The 15235-nt window shown below is 41.5% G+C and overlaps 1 protein-coding gene across 6 annotated transcripts in view; it reads right to left on the reverse strand.

Annotated features, from left to right (window-relative positions):
* Window positions 1–15235, reverse strand: part of TBC1D32 (TBC1 domain family member 32) — a 196633-nt gene that overhangs the window by 104161 nt on the left and 77237 nt on the right. For all 6 annotated transcript variants that reach the window (XR_008313100.1, XM_053283712.1, XM_053283702.1 and 3 more), the window contains 4 exons: window positions 13375–13576; window positions 12646–12728; window positions 6731–6869; window positions 4496–4583 (listed from right to left, as the gene is read on the reverse strand). Coding sequence is in view for 5 of the 6 variants with exons in the window: in XM_053283712.1 (XP_053139687.1) it covers window positions 4496–4583; window positions 6731–6869; window positions 12646–12728; window positions 13375–13576 (512 nt within the window). In the remaining variant the exon portion in view is untranslated. The remainder of the gene's footprint in view (window positions 1–4495; window positions 4584–6730; window positions 6870–12645; window positions 12729–13374; window positions 13577–15235) is intronic.

Consider the following 15235-nt stretch of genomic DNA (forward strand, 5'->3'; position numbering starts at 1 on the left):
GCTGTTGGCCACCATCGTGGTGCACAAGGCCATCGGGCCCAGAAGGCACTATATCAAGTGGGCCCTCTGCCTGGGTGAGGCCTGGAAAGCTGCAACTAGGGCCAAGATGGGTTGGATGCGTTCGACGGGTAAGTAGGCATGCCTTGTGACCACAACCAGGACAGCACCAAGATACTGGATTGTGCACTGAGGGGTCAGGATAGACTTCTTGAGGTTGACACTGAGGCCCAAATCTGCTAGGAGAGAGAGAGTAAGCTGGAGGGTGTACAACAGCGTCCATTTCTCTTTGCCGGTGATGAGCCAGTCATCAAATTATGGAAAAATGGAAATGCCATGCATATGCAGTTGTGCAATCACTGCACCCATACATTTGGTAAAAACTCGGGGGGCAGTACAGATATGAAAGGGGAGCACCTTGTGTTGGTACACCCACATACCTAGCCAGAAGTGCAGAAACTGACGGTGGTGGGGCCTTATGGAAATGTAGAAGTATGCGTCCTTTAAGCCAAGGAAGACAAACCACTCTTCTTCCAGGAGCAGGTTGATGGCCTGCAAGGGTATCATACGGAACTTACTAGTTCGAACCAACTTGCTCAATCCCCTTATGTCCAAAATAGGACGAAGTCCTCCATCATGTTTAGGAACCTGTAAGTATCTGGAGTAAAAACCTGTAAGACTTCATTTCCTCAGGCGGGGAGTTCGAATGAGGATTCGTCACATTGTCGTCTGGAGAAGTACCTAGTGGGACCTCCGAGATGTCCGAATCCAGCACAGAGGAATCTGTAGACTCACTGACTGCCTCTGGCTCCTCGGGGCAGGAACCCCTGGGCTCAGTTCCACCAACAAGGTAGGATCCCTAGGATGGACCGGTTCTGGCGGGGCCATGGGTGGTTCTGGAGTAGGTGGAGGGGCCCTGGGGGGGCAGTGTCACTGGCCTTGAGGGATATCCAGGTGTGGTAGGATGCTTGAACGGGTCGTTGGCATCACAGGTACAGGGAACAGATAGAGTACCCATAAGTTTCATCAATTTCTACAACTTGTACTCCTCAAAATTGTAGGGGAGTCCAGATGATCTATAAAGAGAATGAGACCTGAAAACACCTCCTCACATAGCGGTGGGCAGAGTCAAAAGCGCTAGGAGAACTGTAATAATTCAGGGGATGCGCTGGGAGATGTAGCACAGAATAATGGTATCGTTCTCGCCATGGCATGCAAGGGGAGTACAGAGACATCTCCCTTGCAGGATGCCTGAAAGTGTCCTAGGAACAGGTAGAGGAGATCTAGAATCATCATTGTCCAAGCCCTGATAAAGAATGAAGCCTTTAAATGTAGTATTAGATGGTGTGGAGTTAGCTGATCCCCACATCCTTTCCCAGCTCCTGCCAGAGCAATGGGGATCAAGCAGGTAATTCTTTGGCAGGAGTAATCCCACTCAGCATCTGACGAGGAGACAGTCGAACAACTGATTGAGCTGGCGAGATGACAATAGGTGAAGGAGGTCATGAACGAACTGGTGACAGCCCTATAGAGGAAACTTGGATAACACCTGCTTAAGCTGCAGTCGTCGAAAATGATGTCAGCGGGTCTATCGTCGGCACTGAGGATGTGGCAGGCATCTAAGTCAGCACAGACCTTGTCGTCAATGTTGAGGCCGGAATTCTCAACGCTGAAGAGCTTTTCTCAGAGGACTTCTTATGTCCCAATATTTGGCACTAGGCGTCGAGGTTTTCGACATCGTAGACTTTGAGGTTGATGCCTTGGAGTTCAGGTCCCTGGAGGAGTAAGAAGTCCCCGGCTCTGCAGTGGACAGCGAGGGTCTTGGCTAGCATCAAGACCGACACTGGTCTAAGAGTCAACGTTGATGCTGTCTTGTGGACAGAACTAGGCGTCGACTTTGGTGTCAAGCGCAAAGTTCACAAAGTTCTAGGTGTGCTCTTTGTACTTGAGATCTCCGAATTTGAGAGTTTTTTATGCACAATCCCCGGAGGAGGGAGAGCGGTCTCTGTCACACTTATGCTTGCAATAGGTCTCCCGTCCTCTACCCAAAGGCTTCTTAAAAGTCACTTCCGCATGTTCTCCAGCACTGAGTGAGATGACATCGACGGGATCAAGAAGTCAAAGTTCTCAGTGGCAAAGGCAGGCTCAGTCTCATAGTCCCGGGGTGCAAAATACTTTAATAGAGAGTCAATTCGAAAACACAGTTTAAAATATTTCTCTTACTGTCTTCACAGGAACGAGGGGAAAGGAGCTGATCCTTCACAAATGAGAAGGAACTTAAGAGGGAGGTGCTCTACTACAGTCTGCTTTATAGGCTCTGGTATCCCTACACCTTAAAGGGACAGAGCACGCCTAATTGGAGATACAGATTCCTCTGTGGGACTCCTGCACAGGTACAAAAGACCCCATTGTGACATGGATCCCTACAGAGATCAAATAAGTTAGTTTCAGTATTTGCAGGTCAGTAATGGTTTTTCACGTGACACTATATGGATGCAAAACTGGACTTTGAAGAAGCAAGATAGAAAAAGTATTGACACTTTTGAACTTTGGTGCTGGAGAAGACTTTTGAGGATACCATGAACAACCAGGAAAACAAACAAATGGATCATAGAACAAATCAATCCAGAAATGTTACTCGGGGCACAGATGACCAGGCTCAAGCTTCATACTTCGGACACATTATGCGAAAACCCAGCTCCCTTAAGAAGTCCATAATGCTGAGAAAAGTGGAAGGAAAAAGAAGAAGAGGATGACCAGCAGCAAGGTGGAGGGACTCGATTACGACAGCAGCGAAAGCACCACTGAGAGACCTTAAAGGCTAAGTTGAAGACAGATCATCTTGGATAAAATCTATGTGGTCGCTAAGAGTCAACATCGACTTGACGGCACTTAATCAAACTATATAAGTGATAGAATGGAAGGTAGAAGACTAAACAACACCTTATACATATTCTGTTAGTTTAATAAAATTATTTGCCATATTCACATAATAACACAGAACAGTATCACATAGTAACAGAGTACATTTAACAATCTATTTTCCATATATCACAAGAAAATCCAAAATCAGATCACGTACTGTTAATAAATATAATCTGCCTAAATACGGTGGAACTGTGATTCTACTCTCACAGCCTGCATTAATCTAATCTTATCAGTGATCATTTCTAAGAGTTCAATTGACCACACCTTATTATACCACTGCTCAATTTTTAATTGATCCAAAGATTTCCATTGTTGAACAATTATTGTTTTCACTGCCAAGATTTAAAAAGTTACAAGTTCCTTATTTTTTAATTTGGCATTATTTCCTACAAATATATGTACATATTCCTTTAGTTGAGTTCTTGAGGCAAATAGCACTGTTAAAGGATTATTGTCAAAAATTTACATCTCAAAACTAGATTTAGGAATGTTTAAAAAAGGATGAAGAAGAAAGGGTGAAGGTGTTTCTGGCATTTTGGATAAACCCTATTATACTATCATGAAGGAGAATTTCTATATGAACTTGTATTGCTGAACCTCAACACCTAAAAAGTCTAATAAAAAGATATCTAATTAATACAATTGGATACCATGTGTTGGAGGTATCAGAAGGTGAATGCAGACTGTATATATTTGATGTGGTTTTGTCCCTATGTGCATTGGGTAATGATATGAAGCATTTTTAAAAAATTTAAAATAAACTCAAGGCCTTAGCCTCTAATCTATTTGTTGCTATCAAAATGGTAATAGCTAAAATTGATATTGTGAGATCTTCGAGAAAGATGTGTTTGACAGATATTATTTTGTGATATTATATCAGGCCACGGATATTTGAGATGTGATTTTGTATTTTTCCTATCTTTGTACAAGAGTAATGTAAGATCTGAAAATAAAATAATAATTACAACGGAAAAAAGAAACAGTGGGCACAATCCTGGCTCCTCTTTATGTGGAACAACATGCATGCAGTTGTCCCATGCAAGTATATGACAATCCTCACCTGCCATGCTAACTCTGTGCATGCATGGTAGTGCCATGTAAATTTTGACATAACACTTCTTTCAAGGCCCTACTCATTATTAATGAAATGAGAACCTGGGAAGGAGCAGGCTACTGGATGCAACAAGGTGAGATGGGAGGAGGTCTCTGTTCCTTGAGAATCTTGAGAAACACCTGGCAAATCAGCCACAGACATCCACAGAGCTCGACAGGAAAGGGGAAAGTTCTAATGTACTCCTATGCTTGTCACATTGTTCTCCATGTATGCAGAAGTTGTATCCAATTAAGTACAACCCAATATACAAGTTTCAGTTTCTTTCATCCCCGATTGCAGCACTGTATGTACTGCAAAACATGCATGAATACAACAAGAACAACATAACAAAAAAAACCCATAAAGCAACCTGCAATAGTGGGGTTCTGGTGCAAACACAAGCCAAAGTTTCATTTGATTTCAGATGTGGATAAGTTAAAATAAGATGCATGACAGATCCAATAAAGAAATAAATACCTGAATGTTGCAGAGCTACAGCACCTGAAGCAGTTGCTGCCACCTGTGAAACAATTACTCCATAGCCAAACTTTTCGCAGCCACTGACCTGGCAAAAACAAATTTAGCTAACAAATTTCAAGAACTCAAATACATCAGTGCTATATTACAGTAGGAACATGTTTACAGGAGGCAATATTACTGATGGTCTTTATGTACATATACACATGCTTCCATTCTCTCCCCACCCCTTGTGGTGAGGACCCTAGGATTGGGACCAGCAGCAGAGTTTAACAAAAGGTAAAGCTCAGGCCTGTGTCTAAAATGGCTGGCTTGCAAGAAACTGAAGTGTGAACTTAGGCTCTGTGAGTTAAAGTAACAGAAATTGAATTGTTTATTCTGTAGTCAAGGCTTGAGGAGAACAGAAATTTACCCTGTCCTGCCTTGGAGTTTGTTTATGCATTGTGCTATGTTGATGCCAATCATGAGAATGAGCTTGAAACTTGCTATGTTAATCATATTTAGAAAGAAAACCACATTTATATATCAGTACATGTATGGAGTACATACTTTCACACAGTAACTGCCGAATTGCTTTTACATATAACATATAACTGATAACATTTCTTACATGCTATTTCCTAATAACAATTCTTTGCATGCTATCTCTAAATAACATTTCTGAAAAGGTGCCAATTAGGACCACAGACCGGTCAAAGCTGGGCACAAACAGGATTGTTTCCTTTTTGGATTAAATAAACAATAGGCCTGGACCCCACCATGGGAGACCAGAGATTTTTTTACATTAAGGATGGAGACTTAGAAAGAATTAATGTGGCTGTCTTTGATTTGAGATAGGACAAGGAGGCTCAGGAGAAGTTATAAAAGGGGGTACACCCCTCCCATGGGGCAGAATAAGCAGGGAAGAAAGAACAAGCAAGCCAGGAAGACATGTTCTCCCAGGGAGTGGATGTCTACCCTATCAAAGGGGGACGTCTGCTCTTGCCACTGGGAGTAATATGTGAACCTTAGGCTGTGAAAACAACCTGTGCTCTCTAGACAGCCTTGGCTTCATGGCCATTGCTGGATATTTTACTTGAGCTGCCTGGGCAGCCAAGGCCTTCTCGCAGATCCCAAGGCCTCCAGTGCTGCAGCGATGCAGTCAGCGCTGACCGGTAAATTTGTATCTACAACACGGCCTAAAAGAATGCCTTCCTCCCAGACTAACATACCTTTCTTGTCTCCTCTCCTTTCAATCTCTGTCTTCTCTGTTTCCCAGGAGGGCTACTCTCAGCCCCTGTTAGCTGGCCTAACAGCATTCTGCCTCAGCCTGCGTTCTGCGCCACCATCTTTTCTTCCCCCTCAATTCCTCCGCCTCTCATTCCCTTTGCCTTTGGTTTATATTTTTCTACGTCAGCAATGAGCTTTCTTCTCCCCCTCCTTTCTCTGCCTTGGCTCTCGGCTCAGAGACTATGCATGGCTTTCTGCTTTCTGTTTGAGCAACCATGGGTTATTTGGGAACAAAAATGGAGATAACTGACATTGCTAAGCTTCGTTTTAGCTGTATTAAAGAGAAGAAAAGGTGGTTTTAAAAACTGCTTAAACTGCTTGCAAAAGTAGGAGGGAATGCCTTTTGCTGCTAGAGCTGGGCTGTGAGACTGTTTTGGTTTGTTGCTATGCAGCAAAAGAGATAAGACTGAGTTTTGCCCACTAGCCCAGACTAGACAGGAATGTGTCTCCACTCTATTCAGAGCAGAAATTGTTTTTAGCTGTTAACTGTTTCCAGTGAGGATAAATGATTTTAAAATGTTGTAGAGAACTCTACATTACAATGAATAAGTATTTTGCTTTCAGGCCTGAGTGCTTAATTGCCTGAATGTAATCACAGTTTCAATAAAGCCTTTTAAATTATAGTCTGTGTGGGACACCTCTTATCCGCCTCTTTCCCGAATGTACGTGATCTCAGGATAACTAATCGAAAGTAGTCTGGCTGACTACAGTTGTGTTAGTGACAGCCAAGTTGCTCACAACACCCCTGGCAAAAAACAAGCAAACAATTCCAATCAAGTATATCATTAGGCCCCTAACATACTGATGCTTTTATATAGATCTTGCAGAGCTACATTGTGGCACAGATGATAAAGACTGTTCAGACAAAGCAAATAGTCAAAAGAATTCCATGAGTTTATAGTCTATCTATCTATGACTCAATGAATGAATGAATGAATGAATGAATGAATGAATGATTCTACCTACCTGGAGGTTTTTTGTGAATCTGTTGAACATGAAGGTCACACACTCATTGACCATTCCTGTATTCTGCAGCAGCAAGAGTCCTTTCGGTGTAGCAGCAAAATTTAGCAAGTCATCCAACAATGTTTCTTCCAACACAATACTGAAAAATGCCCCCCCAAATATGAAAAGGAAAATGAAGAGAGAGAGAGAGAAAAAAAAACCACACACAGGCTACCTTTCTCATCCACCATAAAAACAATAAAGTGCACTCGTGTTGTTTTTTTGCAAAAGATTCCTTCACTGCACAGAAGACATCTGCTGGAGTACTAGCATACAATTTCTGCTATAAAAAATGTTTTCTATTAAATATTGCCTACATTGTCCAGTCTACCATCTGGCTTTAATTAATTCATTTAGAAAAGCATCTGTATGTCTGTGTAGCTCTACCTACGCTGCAGCTGTCTTCCCAGAAGGTCTAAAGCGTCTCTCCTCAGTCTAATATATTTGGATATTAATTTTGCTAGAGACATTTTCCTGAAGCAGAGAGGCTGCAGAACACCCCATATAGTCACAATGAAATGGAGAAAAGGTAACAGACTCTAAAAAGAATACTCTCTCCTACATAGAGAGATTACTAGCAACAATAGAGGAGTTAATTACTTGCTTAATATTCTTCCATCTGACCAAAATAGAGAACAAATTGTTGCTAGGAAGACTGCAAAGCATATTGGTGATAGTTCCAGCCTGGTGAATTCTGCATGTTGTCAAAAAGCATTGCCAGATAAGGGCTTTCATGGGTAAAGAAAGTAAGGATCCACAAGCATCAGCTATTGCATCACTGGCAACAAGGAAAACCCTCACTACACTCACAGTACTGAATCCCTGGATCATATCCACTTATTTGCTCTCAAGTCTCAACACAAATACACCTACAGCCTGATCCTAGGTATCAGAAGTAACCTGCAGGGAATTCAGTGTGATTTACTTCCAAGACTACACGAAGTTTAAGACACATATTTTTAGCCAGGCTTTTAGTAATCTCTGAATGTTTTAAATTTTAATTGCTGTTTAATTGCTTTTATTGCTGTAATTTCTGAATGTTTTAAATTCATTAATTGCTATTTTAATAGTTGGTTTTGTTTGTTTTTGTTGTGTTTGTTTTTGTGAACCGCATGGAGCCTTTGGAATCAGGCAATATATAAATTAGTCAAATAAATAATGAATGAATGAATGAACGAATGAATGAAGAGGGGAGAAGGACACGTGGAAGATGCCATTTGTAGCTTTGCTCTGCTTGGGCAAGTTAAGACCCAACCCATTTCATTTTTTAAAATAAACAAACTGCCATCCTCTGTTTTGATTGCAAAATAATTATCATTCACCTATTTTATGGGGGGCGGGAACCAACCCTCAAGTCCTGCTATGCTGTCTCATTGTGGCAGGGGTGTGTGTGTTCCTGGGAGGGATGAGCGAAGCACTCCAGGAGATATACTATTGGTATACTCCCAGTAGGGTCACCCAAAGTGAGAAGGTCATCCCAGCTGCCCAGCTAAAGCAAACAGGCAGCTATATTGGGCAGCAGCAATATAGGAAGGTGCTGGAGACAGACAATCACTTCAGTGACAACGACAAAAGGCATCATTTCATAATGCGTGGGAGAAGGCAATGGTAAACCACTCCTGTATTTTACCAAGAAAACCATATGAATAGACAAAATGGAATGATTGTCCATGTAGTGCCAGATGATGGGCCCCTCAGGTTGGACGGTACTCAACATGCTACTGAGGAAGAGCTGAGGATCTCTCAGAGTACTGATGGTGTTTATGATGTGGTTAGACTAAAGCCTTTTGGACATCTAGCAGCTGATGTTGCCGTGCAGGAAAAGAAAATCCGAAGCTGCAAAGACAGAATTACAATGGGAATGTGGAACGTAAGAAGCATGAACATGGGAAAGCTCGACACAGTGAAAGATGAAATGAATCGACTACCGACTGACATCTTGGGCATCAGTGAATTAAAATGGACTGGAATGGGACACTTTCAGTCAGAAAATCATACCGTTTACTACTCAGGACACGAGAAACAAAGAAGGAACAGTGTTGCTTTCATAGTCAGGAAGGATATAGCAATGACAGTACTTGGGTACAATGCGGTCAGTGACCAACTAATATCAATTCAATTTTATGGGCAACCCTTTCACATGACAGTTCTTCAAATCTATGCCCCAACGACTGATGCAGAAGAAGAGGAAGTTGATGAGATTTATGCTCAAGTCCAGTCTGAAGCTGACTGAACATGCAAGCAAGAAGTGATGCTGGTGGTTGTAGACTGGAATGCCAAAGTTGGAAAAGGTAAGGAGGAAAACACAGTCAGCCTACATGGCCTAGGAAACAGAAATGAATCAGGAGAACGACTTATTAGTTTCTGCCAAGCCAATGATCTCTTCATTGCTAACAAATTTTTCAAACAACCAAAGTGGTGCCTCTACACATGGATATCACCAGATGGAGTACACAGAAATCAAACTGATTGATTGATTAAAACATTTTTATACTGCCCCAAACTTATGATTACATTATTGGTGCAAGGAGATGGAAGAGCCCAGTTATAACAGCAAAGACATGGCCAGGCGCCAACTGTGGAATAGATCACCAACTGCTCATGTGCAAGTTCCTAGTCAAGCTAAAGCGGAAAAACAAATCTACCCAGCTTCCACGATATGATCTTGAGAATGTACCCACCATTTTCAAGGAGAACATCAGGAAGCGCTTTCAAGTTCTGAACCTCACTGATAGGGAACCAGAGGAACTGTGGAATGAAATCAAAGAACTTGTTGAATGTGAAAAGAGACTGCCAAAGACCAAGAAACAGAAGAAAGCAAAATGGATGTCAGAACGGACAGTGGAAATTGCCAAGAAGAAGAGAGAAGCCAAAGCCAAGAAATATAAAGGCTCAGGAAGGAACTTAATAGGGAATTTCAGAAAGCTGTTAGATGAAACAAGGAGCAGTACTACAATGACATTTGTAAAGACCTTGAGGATGGAAATAGACATGGAAAAAGAAGGCAAGTTTTCCAAAAGACCTCTGAACTCAGAGGGAAGTTCCAGCCTTGAATTGGTATGTTAAGGGATGCCAAAAGACAGATAGTAACTGATTCTGAGAAGATTAAACAGAGATGGTTTCGATCTCCGTGGCATTTTCGACGATGAAGTCAATGTCGAGGGACGAGCCGTGCCTGGAACAGAAGGGCTCAAAACCTCATCATAAATAGCCGCCCGAAGGCGAAGTGCTCAATTCTTCCTTGTCTGCTTCATGAAAGACAGACAAATTTTGCAAGAGGAGACGTATGTTCCTCACCCAAGCACAACAAACAGAGGTCGTGAAGGTCTTTTGAGGGGAGTTTCACCCTGCAGCCTTCACACCACTTAAAGGATTTTTTCTCCTCAGCCATTTTCAAGTACGCAGGTCAAGTCCAGTTCAGAGTCAAAAACCAGGGAATCTCCGTCAGCCAGTCTGCGTCAAGAGCCAGGAATATCCGCAGCCGTTCCGAGTCAAGATAAACAGTCATATTCCGTCAGCCAGTCCGAAGTCAGATAACCAGGAAAACAAACAATTTAAGGATGAACTTGTAGAAGAGAGGAACTTTCTGATGACAAAAAGGCGGCAGACTGATGGTCCAAACGCGATGGTGGTCGGAAAAGAACTGAGGGACTTTGTGCCATGGCCCCGCCTTATATAGCACACTCTGGAGTGGGGTCGTGGCCTTGGCGCTTCGACAAGCTAAGGCATGGCTACCGCGTGGCTCCTGCGCAGGCGCAGAACCCATTCTTATGGACATCGACGGATCTCGCTCCAGATCAAATCAATCCAGAATTTTCACTTAAGGCACAAATGACCAGGCTCACACTATCATATTTTGGACACATTATGCGAAGATTGAGCTCCCTTGAGAAGTCCATAATGCTGGGGAAAGTGGAAGGAAAGAGAAGAAGAGGATGACCAGCAGCAAGGTGGACAGACACAAAAGCAATGAATGTATCACTGAGAGGCCTTAAAGGCCAAGTTGAAGACAGATCATCCTGGAGAGAATCTATCTATGTGGTCGCTAAGAGTAGACACCGACTTGACGGCACTTAATCAATCAATATTATGAACAGTCAGTAAATCCTGTTCTTATAAAAATGGCTTTTAAAATCGTTTTAACATAATGTTTATGGGCATGGGGAGTGAAATCAGCTATAATTAATTAATATATAACTAGAATTCGTAATGCTTTTCAGCACATCTTGTATGTAATATTAATAATAGCACATGTTAATAAACAGAATGTATTGCCTGTTTTGATTTTCATGCTACGATTATAAGACCATTATTCAATAATCTGAAAACTTTCTGTTTAAGATGAGTTAAATAGCTTTCAGTTTTGACTTGTCTTCCAAAAAACAAGGGACTTTGCTGTTAAGATATGCATCTTAACTTCCTTGCCATATAAGCTGTAAAGAATTTTTACATACTCATATATTACACTAGCTTTAATAATAAAGCTCCACACACCCACTCTTTGCTTTGCTCTTCAGCTCGACACTGGGCTACATCTATGTAGAATGCAACTTCCCAAATCACTTGCTAGAGATGCCCCTTATGAATTTCCAACCATGGAAGGAGGGGACTGGGATGTTTAGCTACAGAAGTGCTAGAGCACGACTAGACTCTTCCTATCAAGTTCAGAACCAGGAAGACACTCTGCAGACTTCCCAGGACCTGTCCCTCCCAACCATGGCTTCAGAACTCTCCATGAGCAAAATCACTACTCTGCACCCTAAGTTGATTTCATGCTGTTATTAAAACTCAGGAAATGCTGAATAGATTTTTTTTCCCAAAGAGCAGGATTGTGTTTCAGGACATACTTGCATTTTTAAAAACATTTAAAGAGACTTTTAAAAATATGAGTGCTACCAGATGGCAAAAACACATAGCTAACACTTGTTTTCTAGTGTTTAAGGGTCAGTTTTTAAGCTACTGCATTTCTGCTGTTTTATATAAGATATGATCCAGATTTGAAGGGGTGCCATCACTTTTCAGCTAGTGGATGTTTGCAAATGTTCAGGAAGATTGGACAGATGGTTTAAATTTCACAACCAATAGAATGTTCAGTGCTTATAAAGGGAGAATGTTGAAACAACTTATCATCTTAAGTATACTGACACTACTGGGCCAGTAAAATAACATATGCCTATTTTTAGGGATGCATGCTCAGGAACTAGGGATGTGTACGAACAAGTTCGGTGCTCCTTTACCTGAATGCCAAACCTGTCCATATGCTGACATTCGAGCTGGCTCAATGGGCGGTGAGAAGTGCCTTTAACAAACAGATAAGGAGCTCCTTATCTGCTCGCCCCTTCCCCATCGCTTTCCCCCTCTAACGCTTGTTTTAGAGACAGCTGCACGGGGCTGCAGCATCCCTTCCAGCAGCCCTGATTGGTGTCAGCAAACAAATGACTGGGGTGCATGCACGCTGGTCATTTGAATGCTGATGATCATCGGGGCTGCAGGAAAGAACGCTGCAGCCCCACATGGTTGTCTCTATAACAAGCGCTGGCGGGGCGGGGGGATGTGGCAGAGAGGGAACAAGCAGATAAGGAGCCTCTCACCTGTTCGTTAAAGGCACTCCTCCCCATCCCACAAGGGAGTGCACAAACAGCTCGTGCACATCCCTATCAGGAACCACATGCTAGAAAAATGAAGAGTGTTAATAACTGGATTGGCATATGAAATACTGAAACCATATATAAAGGAATAATCAAACACCTTCATCACTGAAAATTCTCAATTTCACAATGTTATATGTCATACATTTATAGATTTATATAACATAGCTTTTTTAAAAATGGCTTTTCTCTTACATATGTGGACAAGTAATACAAAGCAGTACTTACAAGCTCTGTGATTCTTGACTTACTGATGAAATGCAATCTGCTCCAGCTATAGGAGTAGGAATTCTCTCCGAAAGCAAACTAGTCTGTCAAGATGAAAAACAAATTGAAGACCTTTAGACAATTTGCAATAGTAGAACAATTCTGTTCACTAACAATGCAGCATAACGAAAATATTTCAACAGGTCTTCAGCAATATTTTATAGGCATGGCAAAGTCTATTATTTTGAGAATGTTTCTGAGCTGACTCTTGGGACCAACAGCACTCTGGAACAGTGTACAAGTAATTTAACTTTGGATTTTTAAAAAAATGTGTAATAGTATAAAATCCTGAAATGTTTCAAAATATATTCAGTGAGATCTCACACTTGTATACTCTATTGGAGGTACTTTCCACAGCAATGTCAGTGGATCAAGACTTGACAATAAGCCTTTTCCTTTTTTAACCATCTGTATACATGCTTCAAGGCTAGTCACACTATGTATATATGGAGAGTGCACATGCCAGAAAGAGTTACTGTGACTCTCAAAAGGAAGGCATACCTGGGAGCCAACCAATAATCAGCCTTGTGTTCTTATGGTGTTAAATATACACTAAAGTGTCTACTCTACTATAAAATATATACCACAATACCATTTCAGTACAAAAAAGACCATTCAGGACAAAATATAAACAGACACATATCTGTGTAACTTATATGCATGTGTTTTGTATAATAAGGATCAGGATACCTTTTTCCAAGCTTCAGCTATAGATAGATGCAAATGATAAGGTAGCAGCACCTCTAAGCCTTCACAGGTACTATACATTTGGTGGCACACAAAGATGAAAGCACCTTTGAGGACTGGCAGCATCTCAGACCCAGATAAAACAGTAATGTCTTCACCAAGAAGCTTCTTTGTAAACTGAACGATTATATGTGCACCCCTAAGGCTAAAAAACAATGCAACATTTCAAAAAACAATGTTCTATTGACCTGGCAAAACTGCTATAAAATGAAGATTTTCAGTTAGTTATTGGAACAGTTATTGAAATGTTAATGCATCTTTAACTTATACACTGTGTTTAAAAGATTTGGCCTGGAGAAAGATTTACTGCCCGTAGCATCTTTCCATCGCAGTAGAGAATGAAGTTGGCAATACAAATGTGGAAGAATCTTTTCCTGCTCCTCCTCCCACTATAAACTAATATAAGCTTGCTTTATTTACTCAGTAGGTGAAAACACTGTTATCTTACAAGGCAGACTGCCTTTAGGATGCTATTTTTGAACAAAAGTCACGCCAGGAATTTTAGCTGTTTAAAACTACACCAGTTGACATATACACACAATGGTTTGCATTTCCATTAAATATATTAGATTCAAGCTCCTACAAGGCATGTAGGATTTGAAGTAGCATGTGTTTTAATATCCTTTTGCTCTCTTTTTGAGAAAGAGAGCACATATCTATCATTTATATTAAGGCACAGTACGGATCATTATTACTCTCTGTCACTGGCTACTGAACACTTAGGTCACACAGGCTGTTTTTGTTCATTTCTGAAATGCCTGTGTTACAGCAACCTGCCCATTGTGCAGAGCTTAGGGAAGTGCATTAAGATGCTGACATTGCTCTGAAATCAGCACTGTAGGACACCTGACTTCTCTGAAATTTGATATGTAAGTTATCCTAAGGAGTATCAGCAGGTTTCTCAGTGGCATCATAATGTTCACATCTCCATAATTCCCCTGGTTAATAGGAACGAATTCTTTAAATTGTACAGCGAACGCTATTCCTTCTAATATTACACTTTTAAAGACCTTGCTTTTTAGCATTTATTATTTTTATTATTTATTTAGCATAGTTAAATAAATAATAAACATTAAAACAAAGTATACTACCAACATTAAAACAAAGAAATGTAAAACAATTAAAATAGCTACCCATAAAAACCACTAAAGAGCTAAAAAGCTTGGCTGAAGAGAGATGGTTTCAGTTGTTTCTTAAAGATCACCGTGGATGGAACAGCTCTAATCTCAGCAGGAAGTATGTTCCTCAGCTCTGGGGCAACTACAGAGAAGGCTTGCTGCCGAGTCATCACCAGATGAGCCGGCGACACCCTCAGATGAACTCTCCTGAAGATCTTAATAGGTGGAGGGATTCAAAACGAGGAAGGTGTTCTCTTAAACACCCTGGCCGAGAAGACACAGAGACAGGCACCTAGAGCACCCATCTCCTGGGGGAATCCAGGAGTCGTATGGGGCATTATGGGATATATACATATTTTTACGTGAAATTTGCTCATATTTTTGGTGCCCAGATATGAACTGGTTTAGCTACAGAATGCACAATATATACTCTTAATTAGCTGGATCTGGAAGGACTGAATGGGGCTATTTACATGACCAGGTCAGGGGTGGTGGGGGTGGGAGGCTGGGCCAACTCACCTCCCCCACTCCGACGAGCAGCTGAATGTTGCTGAGAGTATGAACTGTGCTCCCAGACAATCTGTGCTGCACCACACAGCGCAGAGCTCTGGAGACCGGGACATAAGAACAGCCCTGCTGGATCAGGCCCAGTGTCTATCTAGTCCAGCTCCCTGTCTCACTCAGTG

The sequence above is a fragment of the Hemicordylus capensis genome, chromosome 1 (assembly GCF_027244095.1).
Source record: "Hemicordylus capensis ecotype Gifberg chromosome 1, rHemCap1.1.pri, whole genome shotgun sequence".
In the NCBI taxonomy this organism is placed as follows: Eukaryota; Metazoa; Chordata; class Lepidosauria; order Squamata; family Cordylidae; genus Hemicordylus; species Hemicordylus capensis.